The sequence below is a fragment of the Rhinoraja longicauda genome, chromosome 36, assembly GCF_053455715.1.
Source record: "Rhinoraja longicauda isolate Sanriku21f chromosome 36, sRhiLon1.1, whole genome shotgun sequence".
NCBI classification, from domain to species: Eukaryota; Metazoa; Chordata; class Chondrichthyes; order Rajiformes; family Arhynchobatidae; genus Rhinoraja; species Rhinoraja longicauda.
Window position 1 is genome coordinate 18,801,320 of NC_135988.1, and position 21,445 is coordinate 18,822,764.

General features: G+C 51.6%; 1 protein-coding gene across 7 annotated transcripts in view; it reads right to left on the bottom strand.

Annotated features, from left to right (window-relative positions):
- Positions 1–21,445, bottom strand: part of LOC144610403 (poly(ADP-ribose) glycohydrolase-like) — a 34,402-nt gene that overhangs the window by 3,233 nt on the left and 9,724 nt on the right. For 4 of the 7 annotated variants that reach the window (XM_078429047.1, XM_078429045.1, XM_078429042.1 and 1 more), the window contains 14 exons: positions 18,553–18,724; positions 17,600–17,728; positions 14,759–14,845; positions 12,947–13,021; positions 10,230–10,319; positions 8,879–9,039; positions 8,449–8,528; positions 6,031–6,091; positions 5,173–5,248; positions 4,137–4,284; positions 3,720–3,798; positions 2,845–2,953; positions 1,423–1,528; positions 170–298 (listed from right to left, as the gene is read on the bottom strand). In XM_078429047.1, coding sequence (XP_078285173.1) covers positions 170–298; positions 1,423–1,528; positions 2,845–2,953; positions 3,720–3,798; positions 4,137–4,284; positions 5,173–5,248; positions 6,031–6,091; positions 8,449–8,528; positions 8,879–9,039; positions 10,230–10,319; positions 12,947–13,021; positions 14,759–14,845; positions 17,600–17,728; positions 18,553–18,693 — 1,471 coding nt within the window. In that variant the 5' untranslated portion in view covers positions 18,694–18,724. Of the gene's footprint in view, positions 1–169; positions 299–1,422; positions 1,529–2,844; positions 2,954–3,719; positions 3,799–4,136; positions 4,285–5,172; positions 5,249–6,030; positions 6,092–8,448; positions 8,529–8,878; positions 9,040–10,229; positions 10,320–12,946; positions 13,022–14,758; positions 14,846–17,599; positions 17,729–18,552; positions 18,840–21,445 lie in introns of all 7 variants that reach the window. The other 3 variants (XM_078429043.1, XM_078429048.1, XM_078429044.1) reach the window with 3 other exon arrangements.

Below are 21,445 nucleotides of genomic sequence, written 5' to 3' on the forward strand. Positions count from 1 at the left end.
CCTGGGGTGTGACTAAAGTGTGTCAGCACAGCCCCTTCTCTCCCCCAGCCCCCGAATCCCTCTCACCTTCCCCTCTCCCCCCCCCCCCTCCCAAGCCCCCTCTCTCTCCCCCACCACCCATCCCCCTCCACTCCCAGACCACACTCCCCAGGATTTGAAGGATACACACCCACAGTGATGTTTCTTTTTTCCAGAAATTGATGCATTGTGTGGATGGCCTTCATGGAATCACTGTTTCCAAAGGTGAAGTACATCAGATCCCTGTGTGCCTGAGCTGCAGCCATGATCTGAATGAGAGCTGCAAGGAGGCAAGAGATTTCATTGTCATGAGATGAGGAAAACCGTTTTCACCCAGAGAGTTGTGAATCTGTAATTCTCTGCCACAGACGGCAGTGGAGGCCGATTCACTGGATGTTTTCAAGAGAGAGTGAGATTTAGCTCTTGGGGCTAACTGAATCAAGGGATATGGGGAGAAGGCAGGAACGGGGCACTGATTTTAGATGATCAGCCATGATCATATTGAATGGCGGTGCTGGCTCGAAGGGCCGAATGGCCTCCTCCTGCACCTATTTTCTATGTCATATGCACCCAAACAGATTGTTTTTATTCGTAGGGCAAGGCAAAATAGTTTTGCACTTTTCCTTACACTTTGCCTTGTTGCGTATTATGTGTGTTTTTCATGAGCTCAAAGATACCAATTAACTTCAAGGACAAAATTATATTTAAAACAACATTTAAAGGACAGTTGTAGAAACAAAGAATTATAGATGCTGATTAATACACAAGGACACAAAATGCTGGAGTAACTCAGTGGGTCAGGCAGCATCTGTGGAGAACATGGATAGGTGACATTTAGGGTCCAGACCCTTTAGTATGAAGAAAGGTCTCGACCCCAAACATCACCTATCCATGTTCTCTAGAGATGCTGCCTGACCCGCTGAGTTACTCCAGCACTTTGTGTCTTTAAAATACTTTTAAATCCATGTGTACAAAGGAACTACAGATGCTGGTTTAAACCAAAGCTTTGCACAAAATGTTGGAGTAACTTAGTAGGACAGGCAGCATCTCTGGAGAAAATGAATGGGTGACATTTCAAGTCGAGACTCTTCTTCATCTATGGATAGGAAAGGTTTTAGAGGAATACTGGCCAAATGTTGTCCGGTGAGACTAGTGTAGATGGGGCATCTTAGGTAGGCATGGACATGTTGAGCCAAAGGGCCTGTTTCCGTGCTCTATAACTATCAATTTCCTTTGCAACCAGTGTCTCCACCTGAAGAGAGACAAAAAGCTGGAGTAGCTCAGCAGCAGGCAGCATCTCTGGAGAGAAGGAATGGGTGACGTTTTGGGTTGAGACCCTCTGCTGCAGAGGAGAGCCTTGTTGGTTGGGCCTGTCAATGATGGTACTTTACCAGATGCACAAACCTTTCAGCTTCACGTCCCCTTTGAAAGCTCCACAGCCCCAGTTGCCCGTGGCGACGGCCGTGCGATGCTGATCTGGAAGCACACGGCACGAAAATCCACAGAAGGCCTTTGGAGGAGGAGAGAAGGTTGCAGGAGTCAGTGCACAACGCGCGGTTGACAGCCGAGAAACAACAGCAAATATACAGTGCCCCACACGCGGTTGACAGCCGAGAAACAACAGCAAATATACAGTGCACAACACGCGGTTCACAGCCGAGAAACAACAGCAAATATACAGTGCACAACACGCGGTTGACAGCCGAGAAACGAGCAAATATACAGTGCCCCACACGCGGTTCACAGCCGAGAAACAACAGCAAATATACAGTGCACAACACGCGGTTGACAGCCGAGAAACAACAGCAAATATACAGTGAACAACACGCGGTTGACAGCCGAGAAACGAGCAAATATACAGTGCACAACACGCGGTTCACAGCCGAGAAACAAGCAAATATACAGTGCACAACACGCGGTTGACAGCCGAGAAACAACAGCAAATATACAGTGCACAACACGCGGTTGACAGCCGAGAAACAACAGCAAATATACAGTGCACAACACGCGGTTGACAGCCGAGAAACAACAGCAAATATACAGTGCACAACACGCGGTTGACAGCCGAGAAACAACAGCAAATATACAGTGCCCCACACGCGGTTGACAGCCGAGAAACAACAGCAAATATACAGTGCACAACACGCGGTTCACAGCCAAGAAACAACAGCAAATATACAGTGCACAACACGCGGTTCACAGCCGAGAAACAACAGCAAATATACAGTGCACAACACGCGGTTCACAGCCAAGAAACAACAGCAAATATACAGTGCACAACACGCGGTTCACAGCCGAGAAACGAGCAAATATACAGTGCACAACGCGCGGTTGACAGCCGAGAAACGCAACAGCAAATATATTTATGTCACATTTTTCACCCCACGTCACTCCATCTCATCAGCATAGAAACATCGAAAATAGGTGCAGGAGTAGGCCATTCAGCCCTTCAAGCCAGCACTGCCATTCAATGTGATCATGGCTGATCATCCAAAATCAGTTCCCCATTCCTGCTTTCTCCCCATATCCCTTGATTCTGTTAGCCATAAGAGCTACATCTAACTCTCTTGAAAACATCCGGTGAATCGGCCTCCACTGCCTTCTGTGGCATTGCAGTGAACAAGCTGCCAGAGGAGGTAGTTGAGGCTGAGACTATCCCATCATTTAAGAAACGGACAGGTACATAGGACCGGTTTGGAGGGATATGGGCCAAACGCAGGCAGGTGGGACTAGTGTAGCTGGGACATGTTGGCCGGTGCGGGCACATTGGGCCGAAGGGCCTGTTTCCACACTGTATCACTCTATGACTCTGGTGTGAGGAGATACCTTCGTCAGCTCCCGCTTCAGGTAGTGCGGATTGTACTGGTCCAGGGGGTTGTCAAACTTCACCGCATCCATGGCCACGATTTGCGTTCGACGCCTCTGCCAGGAGTCCCTGCACAGGAACAGAAACCAGCGTTAAAACCAAATGAGGCGGCGCAGCGGGTAGAGCTGCTGCCTCGCAGCGCCAGAAACCCGGCTTTGATCCCAACTACGGGTGCTGTCTGTACGGAGTTTGCGTGTTCTCGTGACCTGCGAGGGTTTTCTCCCACACACCAAAAAGTACAGGTTTTGTAGGTTAATTGGCTTCAGTATAATTGTAAATTGTCCCTAGTGTGTTGGGTTGTGTAGTAGGGGGGGTCGCTGGTCGCTGGTCCCTAGTGTGTTGGGTTGTGTAGTAGGGGGGGTCGCTGGTCGCTGGTCCCTAGTGTGTTGGGTTGTGTAGTAGGGGGGGTCGCTGGTCGCTGGTCCCTAGTGTGTTGGGTTGTGTAGTAGGGGGGGTCGCTGGTCGCTGGTCGGCGAGGACTCTGTGGGCTGTATCTCTAAAGTCTAAAGCCAGGTTGAAGAAGCACTTGGACAGATGCATGAACTGGCAAGGATGCAGAGAGACAAGGAACGTTCTGAAGCAGCGAGCCGACCCGAAACACCACAGATGCTGCCTGACCCACTGAGTTACTCCAGCACTCTGTGTCCCAGGGGAGGGAGCAGATTTAGGCCATTCGGCCCATCACCTACTCCGCCATTCAATCATGGCTGATCTATCTCTCCCTCCTAACCCCATTCTCCTGCCTTGTCCCCATAACCCCTGACACCTGCACTGATCAACAATCGATCAAACTCCACCTTACAGAAACGCAAAGACCTCTGGCCGCACCCCTCACCTGGGCTTGGCGTCCAGGTGCGCTCTGGTCCAGCGGAATGTGTCGCTGAATCCAGTGTAGTCACTGTAACGCTGGGCACCTGGGAACCAGAGCACAGCCGTCAGTCACTGCTCCCCCCACCCGGCTCACCCACCCCGCGGCCCACCCATATCCCCCCCGGCCCACCCCCCACACACCCCCCCGGCCCACCCCCCACACACACCCCCCCCCGGCCCACCCCCGACCCAGCCCTCCCGGCCCCCACGGCCCACCCCGCGGCCCACCCACACCCCACCCCCCCAACGGCCTACCCGCCCACCCCCCGGCCCGCACACCCCCCCCCGGCCCGCCCACCCCCCCCCCCCCCCCCCCCCCGGCCCACCCACCCCACCCAGTATCTGCGTCTGTGCCACCCCAGGGCCCGGTGCCGGTACTCACCGGTGACGAGCAGGCACTCGGTGTCGTCCAACCGCTCGGTGAAGAGCCGGGCCACGATCAGCTCGGGGTTGATGAGGAAGCGGATCTCCTCCTGCACCAACCCCCGGCCCAGCACCCCTCCCCCCACCATCGCCGCGGCAAAGTCCACCTGCAACACCCACACCGTCACCACACCGTCACCGCCGGTCACCACACCCATCACCACACCATTACACCGCCAGTCGCTACACCCATCACACTGACAGTCACATCACCTGCAACACCCACACCGGTCACCACAAGGTTACCCCATGTTTACCCCACTGGTCACTTCAGCATTGCCGTTGAGCGTTGCAGGATTACAACAGTGATTCAACAACCGGAGCAACACGCACACACACACACACAGACAACGGGATTCTGTTGCTCGGCCACATGATCGCCCCACACTGACAGCCCAGCCCATCACACACACACCACACTCCCCACCATTGATTCCATCCACACTGTCCGACCCCAGTCATTCCCTGCTCCTGAATAGCAGAAGGTACAATAGCTTGAAAGCACACACCACCAGACACAGGGACAGCTTCGACCCCTCTGTTATCAGGCTTCTGAACAGTCCTTCGTAAGCCAGTGTACTATCCGATTCACCCCATTACGGACATTGGACTTTGTCTGTGGAACTGATGCGCTACAATGCTGAGAACTACATTCTGCACTCTGAACTACATTCTGCACTCTGTATCTGCCACTTTGCTCATTGTATCTGCCCCTCTGCATATTGTATTTATGTATAATCTTATCTGGCATGCAGAACAAAGCTCTTTTAACGGTACCTCAGTACACGTGACACCAATAAACCGAGACCTAAGCAATAGCTATGACTGTACGAGTCTAAACAAGGGTCCCAAACCGAAACGTCACCTATCCATGTTCTCCAGAGATGCTGCCTGACCCGCTGAGTTACTCCAGCACTCTGTGTTGTACGCAAGCTTCCTGCGCCTGCAGTTCCTTGTGTCTACACGTGACGGTACACGTGACGGTAGCGTGTTACCTGCAACATGTCTCTTCCATTGTCCTCTATGGTGCCACCACTGGATAGGTGAAGTTGGGTCACTTTACACTGAGACCTGTACAAACAGAAACAGTTGTCTGAACAAACTCTGCACAGTATCCTTGGTTACGCCCACACTGACCAAGATCGACACGCAGGTAGAAAGAACCACACTATCCCGACATTCCCAATATTCCTCTTGGAAGTTCCAGATACCTCATTGGGTTCCTCTGCTCCAGACTTGCCTGAGGTACAGGGAGAGGTTGGGCAGGCTTGGACTTTATTGCTGATCGTCAAGGTAGTTAAGTGTTAAGTTTTGTAGTAAAGAACACTGAACTGCAGATGCAGGTTGACAAAAAAAAGACTCAAAGCGCTGGAGTAACTCAGCGGGTCAGGCAGCATCTCTGGAGAACATGGATAGGTGACGTTTCCGGTCAGCACCCTTCCTCAGACTGATTGTCGAGGGGGGAGGGTACGAAAGTTGGGAGAGAGGTGAGTCGGGACAAAGTATTTGGTTGCTTTGAACCCCCTGCCCCCCTGCCCCCCACAATCAGTCTGATGGGTCTCAGCCCTTGCCCTGCCATTTACTGTGTACTTTCTCCTGGCGATGGACCTCCAAAAGTACACCCAAACTCATCTGCATTAAACTCCATCTGCCATTCCTCTGCCCACGTTTCCAACTGGTCTACATGTTGGCAGGTGTGGGCGAGATGGGCCGAAGGGCCTGTTTCCACACTATATCACTCTCTGACTCTATATCCTGCATGGTTCAATAGTGTTTAGTTAGCTTGTCTGGGAACAATATACACAAATATACACTGGTAAAAGGGAAGGTTTCACAGAATATCAGTTACTGACCTCTGCCAGTCAATGGAGCGACTCAGGCAGCATCTCTGAAATGTAATCAGGCCTCTGGGCACTGCCGGGGAGAAGGAGCAGGTTAGTGCACAGCTTGGTTCATTCACTGATGGCGGAAAACTAACTCGCCATTGATCAAGTTAGACACAGAGTGCTGGAGTAACTCAGTGGGTCAGGCAGCATCTCTGGAGAGAAGGAATGGGTGACGTTTCGGGTCGAGACCCTTCTTCAGACTGAGAGTCGGGGGAGAGGGAAACATTAGATATAGACGGTGATGTAGAGAGAGATGGAACAAATGGATGAAAGATCTGCAAAACAGTCACGAAAAAGTAAAAATAATAAAAGGCCATTGTTAGCTGTGGACTAGGTGAAAACAAGTCACAGACAATGAGACTCAACAAGACGACAGTGAAACTAGTACAACTTGGGTGGGGGAGGGACAGAGAAGGAGGGAAAGCAAGAGTTACTTGATGTTAGAGAAGTCAATGTCCATCCCGCTGGGGACCAATACTACTGATCAAGGCTCAATGTCCATCCCGCTGGGGACCAATACTACTGATCAAGGCTCAATGTCCATCCCGCTGGGGACCAATACTACTGATCAAGGCTCAATGTCCATCCCGCTGGGGACCAATACTACTGATCAAGGCTCAATGTCCATCCCGCTGGGGACCAATACTACTGATCAAGGCTCAATGTCCATCCCGCTGGGGACCAATACTACTGATCAAGGCTCATTTAAGTTAACTCTTGGAGGTATTTATTCACAAAATGCTGGAGTAACTCAGCAGGTCAGGCAGCATCTCAGGAGAGAAGGAATGGGTGACATTTCGGGTCGAGACCCTTCTTCAGACTGATGTCAGGGGGGGCGGGACAAAGGAAGGATATAGGTGGAGACAGGAAGATAGAGGGAGAACTGGTAAGGGGGAGGGGAAGAGAGGGACAGAGGAACTATCTAAAGTTGGAGGTCAATGTTCATACCACTGGGCTGCAAGCTGCCCAAGCGAAATATGAGGTGCTGTTCCTCCAATTTCCGGTGGGCCTCACTATGGCACTGGAGGAGGCCCATGACAGAAAGGTCAGACTGGGAGTGGGAGGGGGAGTTGAAGTGCTCAGCCACCGGGAGATCAGGTTGGTTAAGGCGGACTGAGCGAAGGTGTTGAGCGAAACGATCGCCGAGCCTGCGCTTGGTTTCGCCGATGTAGAGAAGTTGACATCTGGAGCAGCGGATACAATAGATGAGGTTGGGGGAGGTGCAGGTGAACCTCTGTCTCACCTGGAAAGACTGTTTGGGTCCTTGGATGGAGTTGAGGGGGGAGGTAAAGGGGGAGGTTGCATCTCCTGCGGTTGCAGGGGAAAGTGCCCGGGGATGGGGTGGTTTGGGTAGGAAGGGACGAGTGGACCAGGGAGTTACGGAGGGAACGGTCTCTGCGGAACGCAGAAAGAGGAGGGGATGGGAAGATATGGCCAGTGGTGGGGTCCCGTTGTAGATGACGGAAATGTTGGTGGATGATTTGTTGGATCCGCTGGCTGGTGGGGTGGAAGGTGAGAACGAGGGCGATTCTGTCCTTGTTACGAATGGGGGGAGGGGGAGCAAGAGCGGAGCTGCGGGATGTAGAAGAGACCCTTAACTCTTGTGTCTTTAATTGTCTTAGAAGAGTTTGTAGGTTAATCGGCCCTCTCTGTAAATTGTCCTCAGTGTGTAGGGAGTGGATGAGAAAGTGTGAGAACAGAACTAGTGTGAACGGGATGATCGATGATCGGCGTGGATTCCAAGCTTCATCAAATTGTTATGGCAACTGCTCTACCCTAAAGAGTTGTGCACACAGCCCAGACCGTCACACACACCAGCCCCATCGACTGTCTGCATCTGGCTCTGCCTCATAAAGGCAGTAGCCCCTGGTCATTCCATCTTCTCCCCTCTCCGTACCAGGTACAAATGTTTGAACCACCAGATTCAGGTGTGTAAGAAGGAACCACAGATGCTAGTTTAAACCAAAGAGAGATACAAAATACTGAAGTATCTCAGTGGGACAGGCAGCATCTCTGAAGAGAAGGAATAGGTGACATATTGGGTCGAGATCCTTCTTCAGTCTGAAGAAGTCGGTCTCAGTCCGAAAAGTCAGCTATTCCTTTCCTCCACTGATGCTGCCTGTCCCCCACGGGGAGAACGTACAAACTCCATACAGACAGCACCCATAGTCAAGATCAAACCCAGGTCTCTGGCGCTGTGAGACAGCAGCTCTACCCGCTGCACCACCGTGCCAATGATTTACCTAACAGACCAACAACAATATTCCGGGCTAATCCCACACACGGGACGGCCAGCTCGCCCCAGAGAACAGCTTGACCTTTCCACACAGGCCAGAGGTCAGCCTCTGATTGACCTCTGAACCCAGGCTCGGTGACGCCACTTACTATTTCCCACGACGGATCTGAAGTAGCAGAAAATGGCCTTCAGCTTCTCACACGTCCTTGGTGAGGTGGACTCAAACAGACTGTGGGCAACAGGTCAGACCGTGTGAGCATGCCCCTTGACAACCCACAACCTCCCCCCCACACTCCCCTCCTCCCCCCCACACTCCCCTCCTCCCCCCCCACCACCCCCCGCACCCCGCCACTCCCCTCCTACACCCCCACCCCCCGCTCCCCCCTCCTACACCCCCACCCCCCTCCCACACCCCACCCCCCTCCTCCCCCCCACACACCCCCACCCCCCCCTCCTCCCGCCCACACACCCCCACCCCCCCTCCTCCCCCCCCACACACCCCCTCACAAACCCCCCCCCCCACCCCCCCTCCCGTCCCCCTCCTCCCCCCCACCCCCACCCCTCCCCCCTGACACTGACCTGCTGAAGTTGATGGTGGGGAAGTTGGAATACTCCGTGTGCGGGCGTGTGGCGTTGCGATGGGGGAATGTGCAGAAGAAGGCATTGGCCAACAGGCAGGCGGCCTGCTCCTGAGACAATGTCAGGGCGAGCTTCATCCCCACCTTCAGCAGCGGCACCGGCTGACACACGGAGGGGTGACAGTGACCCACAACAAACCAAACACACAGTACAAGACCAAACCAAACCAAGCCCAGCGGCAGCTAACCACTCCGGAGAATCAGCCGGTCGGGCAGGATCCGTGAGGAGGAACAGCTCGACAGCTGCCAGTCTAGCCAAGTACACCCCAGTCAACGTACCCCTATTCCCAGCTACTTCCCCCCCAAAATTCTACCCCTCCTCCTTCCCATCAAAGGATCTACAATGTGGAGGCCACTCGGCCCACCTGGACAGTGCCGGCAATGTCGATAATGTTTCAAGAGAGAGTTAGATTTAGCTCTTAGGGCACACAGCACTAAAGATGAATTAAGGGAAATAGTTATGATTTAATTTACATCAGGAACAAGAGAACTATCTAAAGGCTACTCTGGAAATTGACAAGCAGAGAAAAAAAACCTCCTTGGATTAAACAGTAGAGGGGAATAAACGTTTCCATGTAACCTCCCCACAGTAATCCACTGTTTCCTAAGGACAGAGCTACTATTTTAACTGTGGATGATCAATGAAATCAATAACTAGTCACGATTAACATTTGTGCAATGATACTCTGGTAAACAATGTAACTTTTAGCTTGCAGTAACAAAAGTAAATTTATAGATATTGAAAATAAAGTTATGTTTGGAAAAGAACTGCTACAAAAATATTGTTATTGAGTCCGAAACTCATCACCCCATTGACACTAATGTGTTATAATGCAATATTCAGCAAGAGGTTTCTATGGGACACAGCAGAACTACCTGCAAGCACACACCTGAACCTGCCCGGACACACTGTCCCAGAGTGGCCTCACTTACTGGCACTGGCCCAGTATGGGTCATTGGCACTGTCCCAGAGTGGCCTCACTTACTGGCACTGGCACAGTGTGGGTCACTGGCACTTCCCAGAGTGGCCTCACTTACTGGCACTGGCCCAGTGTGGGTCATTGGCACTGTCCCAGTGTGGCCTCACTCACTGGCACTGGCCCAGTGTGGGTCACTGGTGCTGTCCCAGTGTTGGTCACTGGTGCTGTCCCAGTGTTGGTCACTCACTAGCCCAGTGTGGGTCACTCACTGGCACAGTGTTGGTCTCACTGGCACTGGTCCTGGCAGCTCTGTCTCCCGGCCCCAGTTGGATAACACTGACCCGTGTCCATGGAGATGGACCCTTCACCCACCTTCTGGCACAGGTGTGGTGCCTGCAGGGCCAGTTGTGCCACCTGGGGCAGCAGTCTCCGCAGGACATCCCGCTGCTCAGCGGGCAGCATCTGTGGGGGAGGGAAGAAAGGGTCACCATGAATGTTCACAGGGAGGAGAGCCACAGGGCTGAGCCACACAGCACTGGGCCCACAGACCCACACAGCACTGGGCCCAGAGACCCACACAGTGCTGGGCCCAGAGACCCACACAGCACTGGGCCCACACAGCATTGGGCCCACAGACCCACACAGCACTGGGCCCACAGACCCACACAGCACTGGGCCCACACAGCACTGGGCCCACAGACCCACACAGCACTGGGCCCAGAGACCCACACAGCGCTGGGCCCACAGACCCACAGAGCACTGGGCCCACAGACCCACACAGCACTGGGCCCAGAGACCCACACAGCACTGGGCCCAGAGACCCACACAGCACTGGGCCCACAGACCCACACAGCACTGGGCCCACAGACCCACAGAGCGCTGGGCCCACAGACCCACACAGCACTGGGCCCACAGACCCACACAGCACTGGGCCCACAGACCCACACAGCACTGGGCCCAGAGACCCACACAGCACTGGGCCCACAGACCCACACAGCACTGGGCCCACAGACCCACACAGCACTGGGCCCACAGACCCACACAGCACTGGGCCCACAGACCCACACAGCACTGGGCCCAGAGACCCACACAGCACTGGGCCCACAGACCCACACAGCACTGGGCCCACAGACCCACACAGCACTGGGCCCACAGACCCACACAGCACTGGGCCCACAGACCCACAGAGCACTGGGCCCAGAGACCCACAGAGCACTGGGCCCAGAGACCCACACAGCACTGGGCCCCCACAGCACTGGGCCCACAGACCCACACAGCACTGGGCCCAGAGACCCACACAGCGCTGGGCCCACAGACCCACAGAGCACTGGGCCCACAGACCCACACAGCACTGGGCCCAGAGACCCACACAGCACTGGGCCCAGAGACCCACACAGCACTGGGCCCACAGACCCACACAGCACTGGGCCCACAGACCCACAGAGCGCTGGGCCCACAGACCCACACAGCACTGGGCCCACAGACCCACACAGCACTGGGCCCACAGACCCACACAGCACTGGGCCCAGAGACCCACACAGCACTGGGCCCACAGACCCACACAGCACTGGGCCCACAGACCCACACAGCACTGGGCCCACAGACCCACACAGCACTGGGCCCACAGACCCACACAGCACTGGGCCCACAGACCCACACAGCACTGGGCCCAGAGACCCACACAGCACTGGGCCCACAGACCCACACAGCACTGGGCCCACAGACCCACACAGCACTGGGCCCACAGACCCACACAGCACTGGGCCCACAGACCCACACAGCACTGGGCCCACAGACCCACAGAGCACTGGGCCCAGAGACCCACAGAGCACTGGGCCCAGAGACCCACACAGCACTGGGCCCACAGACCCACACAGCACTGGGCCCACAGACCCACACAGCACTGGGCCCAGAGACCCACACAGTACTGGGCCCACAGACCCACAGAGCACTGGGCCCAGAGACCCACACAGCACTGGGCCCACAGACCCACACAGCACTGGGCCCAGAGACCCACACAGCACTGGGCCCACAGACCCACACAGCACTGGGCCCACAGACCCACACAGCACTGGGCCCACAGACCATCGCCTCCAGCTCCCTCCGTCGGTCGGTGCACGCACAAGCATGGAGGTCCCGTCAGCAAGGAGTTCAGATTCGTTTATTACCGAGATACAGTTCAGGTAGTTTATTACTGAGGTAGGCAACGTAGCTTTTTGTTGCGTGCTATCCAGTTAGTGGAAACATTATACATGATTACATTCAAGCCGTCCACAGTGTACAGATCCAGGATAAAGGGAATAACGTTTACTGCAAGATAATGTCCAGTGAAGTCTGATTAAAGATAGTCCGAGGGTCTCCAATGAGGTAGATGGGACCCCTCTCTAGTTGGTGAGAGGATGGTTCAGTTGCCTGATAACAGCCGGGAAGAAACTGTCCCTGAATCTGGAGGTGTGGGTTTTCACACTTCTGTACCTCTTGCCTGATGGGAGAGGGGAGAAGAGGGAGTGACCGGGGTGAGACTGGTCCTTGATGATGATGCTGGCCTTGCCTTGGCAGCCTGAGGTGTAGGGGTGGGTGGGAGGGAGGTTGGTTTGTGCGATGGTCTGGGCTGCTGGCCTTGCCGAGGCAGTGTGGGGTGTAGGTGTGGGTGCGAGGGAGGTTGGGTGTGTGGTGGGAGGGAGGGAGGGTGGGTGGAGGGTGGGTGGTGGGAGGGAGGGTGGGAGGGAGGGTGGTGGGTGGAGGGTGGGTGGGTGGTGGGAGGGAGGGTGGTGGGTGGGTGGAGGGTGGGTGGGTGGGTGGGTGGGAGGGAGGGAGGGTGGGTGAGTGGTGGGAGGGAGGGTGGGAGGGTGGGTGGAGGGTCGGTGGGTGGTGGGAGGGTGGGTGGAGGGTGGGTGGTGGGAGGGAGGGTGGGTGGGTGGTGGGAGGGAGGGTGGGAGGTTGGTTTGTGCGATGGTCTGGGCTGTGTCCACAACTGTTTCCATGGAATCTCACAACTTCCTGTGTGGAATCTCTGAGGTTTGAAGTAAAGTTAATTCATTCTTGATAACTTTTCTACAAGGACACTGCGAGGCTGAGGATGAACCTACCTGGTCCAGGTGTTGGCAGAGTCCCACAAACCTCCAGACGTTAGAGTACTTTGGGTTGTAAAGTTTGATCGCACTCTGTGAGATGAACAGAAAGTATAAGTAGCAGATGAGCAGGTGAAGACAATGTCTGTCCGTGTCCCCCCCTCCTCCTCTCTCTCTGGGTTTGACGCCCCACACTTTAACTGTGAATGAGATTCGTGTGTCACGGTGGCTCAGCGGTAGAGTTGTTGCCTCACAGAGCCAGAGGCCCGGGTTGGATCCTGACTACGGGCGCTGTCTACAAGCCGTTTGTACGTTCTCCCCTTGACCGCAAGGGGTTTTCTCAAGGTGCTCTGGTTTCCTCCCACATCCCAAAGACGTGCAGGTTTATTGGTTAATTGGCCTCTATAAATGGTAAACTGTCCCTAGTGTGTGTAGGATCGTGCTAGTGTACGGGGTGATTGGTGGTCGGCATGGACTGGGTGGGCCGAAGAGCCTGGTTCCTGTATCTGACGTATTGTCCCTGTGCTGGAGTGTGTGGTGGGACGGAGTGAAGCCAGGTTGCCCCTACTCTGGGACTGTGTGATGGAGCAATGGAGAGGGAACTTCACTGTGTGTCAAATGCCCACCTGCCCCTCCAGGGTTTTGTGTCTATCTCTGCCCTTACAGACTTCAGCGATTCTAATTGGAAGCAGCCACCCCTGTGCTGTTTACGGGAGTCTGGGGATGCAGTGAGGTGAGGTGAGGCTGCCGGAGCAGTCTACATTACCAAGGGCATTAACGGGAATAGACACCAGGGGAACAACAGAGGGGGAAGGGAGCAGGAGGATTGGCCCCATCGTGGGACAGGGTGTGGGGTCACAGGATTGGCCCCATCGTGGGACAGGGTGTGGGGTCACAGGAGGATTGGCCCCATCGTGGGACAGGGTGTGGGGTCACAGGATTGGCCCCATCGTGGGACAGGGGGAAGGTCACAGGAGGATTGGCCCCATCATGGGACAGGGTGTGGGGTCACAGGATTGGCCCCATCGTGGGACAGGGTGTCTGGTCACAGGAGGATTGGCCCCATCCTGGGACAGGGTGTCTGGTCACAGGAGGATTGGCCCCATCGTGGGACAGGGTGTCTGGTCACAGGAGGATTGGCCCCATCCTGGGACAGGGTGTCTGGTCACAGGAGGATTGGCCCCATCGTGGGACAGGGTGTCTGGTCACAGGAGGATTGGCCCCATCGTGGGACAGGGTGTCAGGTCACAGGAGGATTGGCCCCATCGTGGGACAGGGTGTCTGGTCACAGCCGGGAACAAGCATTTATTCCCACAACTGCCCCTCAGATTTCGCTTGGGCAGCTTACACCCCAGCGGTATGAATATTGACTTCATAAGTTACACCGTTTAAGAATAAGGCCATTTAGGTCTGAGATGAGGAAAAACTTTTTCACCCAGAGTTGTGAATTTGTGGAATTCTCTGCCACAGAAGGCAGCGGAGGTTTTCACTGGATGTTTTCAAGAGGGAGTTAGATATAGCTCTTGGGGCTAAAGGAATCAAGGGATATGGGGAACAAGCAGGAACGGGCTACTGATTGTGGATGATCAGCCATGATCATATTGAATGGCGGTCGGTGCTGGCTCGAAGGGCTGAATGACCTCCTCCTGCACCTATTTTCTATGTTTCTATGAAAGGTGTTAATCTTTCCACATCTACATGAAATCATCATCTGAAATAGAGTGCAATGACAGAGGTGAGTGATTAGTATTGGCTTGATCTACCTTTCAATCTGAAGCCTGATGTGGATGGTACATACACCGATCTTAAAATATCACTCATTAATTTTACCTCCAAATCCTTGGCCGTTCGGAAGTCAGACCTGTTTAAAGTCTCTCTGATAACGTCCCAACGATTCACCTCTCCTCCCCCACAATGCTGAAGTAATGAAAGAGGGCATGAGGTCAGGAGTTGCTTCCTCCTCAGTTAATGCACTAAATTACAATATTAATCACACCTGAACCACCTGGGTTTACCAGCTTACACCGCAGCGATATGAACATTGACTTCTCTAACTCCCAGTAACCCTTGCATCCCCTCTCTCCCCGTCCCTCCCCCACCCTAGTTCTCCGACTAGTTTCACCGTCATCCTGATTAATGTTACTGTTTGTCCACCTCATCCTCACCTTCCCCTCAACCACCAATGAACCATGTGCAGGAAAGAACTGCAGGTGCTGCTTTAAATCGAAGATAGACACAAAATGCTGGAGTAACTCAGTGGGACAGGCAGCATCTCTTGAGAGAAGGAATGGGTGACGTTTCGGGTCGTGACTCTTCTTCAGGCTGTCAATGAATCTTTCTACATTTCCTTATCATCGTCTGATTTGATCTGTTCTTTTCACACCTCAACCTTCCATATCTGTCTCCCACTCCCCTGACTCTTAGTGTGAAGAAGGGTCTCGACCTGAAACGTCACCCATTCCTTCTCTCCAGAGATGCTGCCTGTCCCGCTGAGTTACTCCGGCTTTTTGTGTCCATCTTTGGTTTGTTTTTTTTTTAATTTTTGAAAAGCATATGTACAAATAGAAATAAAAAAACACATTTGTTACAGTTCTTACATAGCTTCAATTTTTACATTTTTGAAGAGAGAAAGTAAAAAAAATTTAAAAACTATAAACTTGGGAAGAGAGAATAAGAGGGTTAAAAAAAAAAAGGATCTAACTATAAAAATTAAAGGGAGTAGATCCGGGAGACAATAACCACAGTTGTACATCCAACCCCTAACTCAAGTTTCAACTTTTAATTTAAAATTTTATTTTAGTCCTGTGCCAAACCCATTTACTTTTCTAAAAATTCAATAAATGGAGACCATATTTTTAAAAATAACTCAGGTTTGTCGATTAAGGCAAATCTTATTTTTTCCAAATGCAGGGTCTCTGTCATTTCCGTAGTCCACATTTTAATTGTGGGGGTTATTGGTTTTTTCCAAAATTTAAGTATTAATTTTTTCGCAGTTATTAGACTGTAATCAAGAAAATGTACCTGACTTGTTGTAAAATTTGTAGTATGTTCTGATAATCCTAATATAATTAATTTTGGATCCATATCTAATTTTTTGTTAATAACTTTAGAAACTATTTTAAAAATCTCCAACCAGAAGTTTTGCATTTTTATACAAGTTACGAAAATATGAGTTAAATTAGCTTCTTGAAATTGACATTTATCACAAATAGGAGAGATACTAGGAAAAATCCTATTTAATTTCATCTTCGAATAATGTAATCTATGTATTATTTTAAATTGTATTAAGGAATGTCTAGTATTTAATGAACATTGATGTATATGTTGTAAACTTTCATCCCATATATCTTGCATTATAAGTTGATTCAATTCGTCCTCCCATGCTCGTCTATAAGATTCTGATGACGGAATGTCAGTATCAAGGAGAGTATTATAAATAAAGGATATTAATTTATTTGAATTATAATGTCGATTCAGGCATACATCAAGTGTTTCTGGACCTCTAAACTTATATTCTTGCATGTGTGATTTTACATAATCTCTAAGTTGTAAATATCTAAAATAATTATTAACATGTAATCCGTACTTCTGCTGTAAATCCTGAAAAGAAAGAAAAGTTCCCTTATGATAAAGATCTCCCACCCTTTTAATTCCATAACTTTTCCATTGAGCAAATCCTCTATCTAAGACAGACGGTTTAAAAGAAGGGTTATTCGCAATAGGAAGGAAAACAGATAATTTACTCAATTTTAACGTAAGCTTTAATTGTTTCCAGGTACGGATAACACTGTGTATAATGGGATTACCTCCATATGTTTTTTTATTTAAATTTATTGGAGCTAAGAGGATCGCACCAATATCAAATGGTAAACAATCCTCTTTCTCCATCTTTAACCAATCCGGTTGTTGATCAGAATCATCCAACCAGCAGGTTATATTTTTAATATTAACCGCCCAATAATAAAATAAAAAGTTAGGTAAGGCAATTCCTCCATTAGTTTTAGACTTACATAGATGTCTTTTATTTATTCTATGAGTCTTGTAGTCCCAAATAAAATTAGTAACTATTGAATCAATTTAAAAAAAAAACTTTTTTGGAAGATAGATCGGAATTGCTTGAAATAAGTATAGTAGCTGTGGAAGAAAGATCATCTTTATAGCATTACTACGACCAACTAATGATATAGGAAGTGTTTTCCAAAATTGGATATTTCTGTGTAATTTAGTGAGTAAAGGAGGAAAATTTAATTTAAATAAAGAAGTATATTTCCTAGTCACGTAAATTCCAAGATATTTGAACTTTTCATAGGCAATTTTAAAAGGAAATTGTTGAAGTATGGCCGGATTATGCTCCATTATTGGCATCTTTGGTTTTGACCAGCATCTGCAGTTCGTTCCTACACATTTATTTTAACTTGGCACCGTGTACGGTACAGACATTGTGGGCCGAAGGGCCTGGTCCTGTGCTGTGCTGTTCCATGACTGGTGTCAGAGGTTATGGGGAGAAGGCAGGAGAACGGGGTTGAAAGTGAAAGATAGATCAGCTTTGATTGAATGACGGAGTAGACGATGGGGCAAATGGCCTAATTCTGCTCCTATCACTTATGAATGTAAAAATACCTTAAACCAACTAACATTGAGCACGGAACCATTTGTGCAAAGTTTTGTTACCTGTCCAGGTATCGCGAGAGCGTGCTTGTTGAAGGTAGAGAAGGGCATTTTCACGTGTGCTGAGTCCCACACCTTCTCTGGATCAGGAATGGTGAAGGGGAGGATGATCCCATAGGGAACGCCAGCGACCTGCAAGGAAGAGGCAGCAGCTGGTGATTGGACGGCACGGCCATCAGTAGATGGTGTTCATGTCTTAGCACAGCACGGTGGAGCGGCACGGTGGAGCGGCACGGCACGGTGGAGCGGCACGGCACGGCCATCAGTAGATGGTGTCCATGTCTTAGCACGGCACGGCTGTACGGCACGGCACGGTGGAGCGGCACGGCACGGTGGAGCGGCACGGCACGGTGGAGCGGCACGGCACGGCCATCAGTAGATGGTGTCCATGTCTTAGCACGGCACGGCTGTACGGCACGGCACGGTGGAGCGGCACGGCACGGTGGAGCGGCACGGCAATCAGTAGATGGTGTCCATGTCTTAGCGCGGCACGGCGGAACGGCACGGTGGAGCGGCACGGCACGGCCATCAGTAGATGGTGTCCATGTCTTAGCACGGCACGGCTGCACGGCACGGTGGAGCGGCACGGCACGGTGGAACGGCACGGCCATCAGTAGATGGTGTCCGTCTCTTAGGGCGGCACCGTGGCGCAACGGTAGAGTTGCTGCCTTACAGCGCCAGAGACTGGGTTCGATCCTGACTACGGGCGCTGTCTGTACGGAGTTTGCACGTTCTCCCCGTGACCTGCGTGGGTTTTCTCCGTGTTCTCCGGTTTCCTCCTACACTCCAAGGACGTGCAGGTTTGTAGGTTAATTGGCTTGGTGTAAATTGTCCCTCGTGTGTGTAGGACAGTGTTACTGTGCGGGGATCGCTGGGCGGCGTGGACTCGGTGGGCTGAAGGGTCCATTTCCGCGCTGTGTCTCTACACTAGACTAAAATATAAATTAAACTCTTACCTCCACCAAGATGCTGTGATCTCTAGTTGGCTTCAGAACTGGATCTGTGACGAGAAGGCACACAGACTCCCGCCTGTCCTCATGACACGTCCACCCCACATCACGGTCACCGCCCAAACCCCTCCTTCCCTCCGAACTCATTCTTCACTCTGCCGTGGCCTGGAAAGCCTCACTTCACAAGGTAAGTGTAAAGGAACAACGTTACCTGAAGTAGGCGCAAGGAACCGCAGATAGTGCTGTACACAAAAAGACAGAGTGCTGGAGTAACTCAGCAAGTCAGGCAGCATCTGTGGAGAACATGGATAGGTGACGTTTTAGGCCAGGACTCTTCCTCAGACTGACATTGTTATCTAAAGGGGGTGGTATATGGTTGATGGCAAGGCTTCTATCAGCATTGGGATCCACGTCTACAGCTCACTGATGTGGTGCAGCGCGGTGAGGAGAGGAGGGGTGGGTGATGTTTCGGGTGGGGACCCTTCTTCAAACTGACCCGAAACGTCACCTATCCATGTTCTCCAGAGATGCTGCCTGACCCGCTGAGTTACTCCAGCACTCTGTGAAACGTCACCTATCCATGTTCTCCAGAGATGCTGCCTGACCCGCTGAGTTACTCCAGCACTCTGTGTTTATCCTCGATTATATACCAGCATTTGCAGTTCCTTTCTACACACAGAACAGAACAGTTCAGGAACAGGCCCTTCAGCCCACACTGTCCATGCTGAACATGATGCCAAGTGAAACTAATCTTCTCTGTCTGCACCTGATCCGTATCTACCAGTTCCTTGGAAATCCCTGTGCATACCTAAATACTAGTTAAACAACACTATGGTATCTGCCTCCACCACCATCCCTGGCAACGCGTTCCAGGCCCCACCACCCTCTGTGTAAAGAACTTGCCCCGCACATCTCCTTTAAACTCTGCCCCTCTCACGTTAAGGCTGTGTCTTTGATATTTCCAGCCTGTGATAAAGATTCTGTGTCTACCCCAGCCACACCTCATGTACCTTCATATACTTCCCTCAACCTCCGCATTCCAGCGAAAACCATGCCGGTCTGCCCAGCCTCTCCCTGTAACTGATACCCCCCCGGTCCAGCAGCGTTCCAGTGAACCATGTCAAGATACTTCTTCATTCTTTTCATTCTATATTAGTGTAATAAAATGTAATGCATACATGCCCACACTGATCCAGAAGTGCTAACCTTAGACAAGAATAACGTACATTACTACCATTGTTTAGTTTTGAATGTAAGATATAATTGCGGGGGTCAGTGCAATCTAGTGCTCACCCTCACTTTGTGAACAACGAGCTACCTGCATTAACACCATCCATGCCCACTACCTACAACCTGTAAACATTTCACATTTAAATTCAACAAATAAGTTGGTCAAATAATAGGCACCTTGTTGTTTTTTTTGTGATTTATGGATTTTTCAAATGTAAATATCTCATAACGACACAGTTGTGGGTTAGCGGTATATTGCACCAACCCCTTTCAATTATAAATCATTCAAAAATGAACTTCATTAGCAAGGATAACACTTTTTATTTCTGTCATTCGTGGTAAGATTCACATCATTTTGTGTGCGAGATATACAGGGTTGCACTGTTTCGCACATCAGCTAATCAATGAAAAGATCAGGTCCTGATTTATACCAGCTCTTCACCTTCCCCCCTTGTCTGAAGAAGGGTCCCAACCTGAAACATCACTCATCTTTTTTCTCCAGAGATGCTGCCTGACCCGGTGATTTGCTCCAACACTGTGTCTAACTAGTGACGGACATTTATTACAAACCCACCGACCCCTTAAATATACCTGGACTATCTCTGACATCTCCCTCCCGTTTCTGGACCTCACCATCTCCATCACAGGAGAAAAACTAGTGACGGACATTTATTACAAGCCCACCGACTCGCACAGCTATCTGGACTACACTTCTTCCCACCCGGTCCCCTGCAAAAAGTCTATCCCCTACTCCCAATTCCTCCGTCTACGCCGCATCTGCGCCCGGGATGAGGTGTTTCAGACTAGGGCTTCCGAGATGTCCTCGTTTTTCAGAAAACGGGGCTTCCCCATCTCCATTATAGATGAGGCTCTCACTAGGGTCTCTTCTACATCCCGCAGCTCCGCTCTTGCTCCCCATCCCCCACTCGCAACAAGGACAGGATCCCCCTCGTTCTCACCTTCCACCCCACCAGCCAGCGGATCCAACATATCATCCACCAACATTTCCGTCACCTACAACAGGACCCCACCACTGGCCATATCTTCCCATCCCCTCCCCTCTCTGCGTTCCGCAGAGACCGTTCCCTCCGCAACTCCCTGGTCCACTCGTCCCTTCCTACCCAAACCACCCTAACCCCGGGCACTTTCCCTTGCAACCGCACGAGATGCAACACCTGTCCCTTTACCTCCCCCCTCAACTCCATCAAAGGACCCAAACATTCTTTCCAGGTGAGACAGAGATTCACCTGCACCTCCTCCAACCTCATCTATTGCATCCGCTGCTCTAGATGTCAACTTATCTATATCGGCGAAACCAAGCGCAGGCTCGGCGATCGCTTCGCTGAACACCTGTGCTCAGTCCGCATTAACGCAACTGATCTCCCGGTGGCCCAGCACTTTAACTCCCCCTCCCATTCCCAGTCTGACCTCTCTGTCATGGGCCTCCTCCAGTGCCATAGTGAGGCCCGCCGGAAATTGGAGGAGCAGCACCTCATATTTCGCCTGGGCAGTTTGCAGCCCGGTGGTATGAACGTCGACTTCTCCAACTTCAGATAGTTCCTCTGTCCCTCCCTTCCCCTCCTCCTTCCCAGATATCCCTCTATCTTCCTGTCTCCACCTATATCCTTCCTTTGTCCCAACCCCGACATCAGTCTGAAGAAGGGTCTCG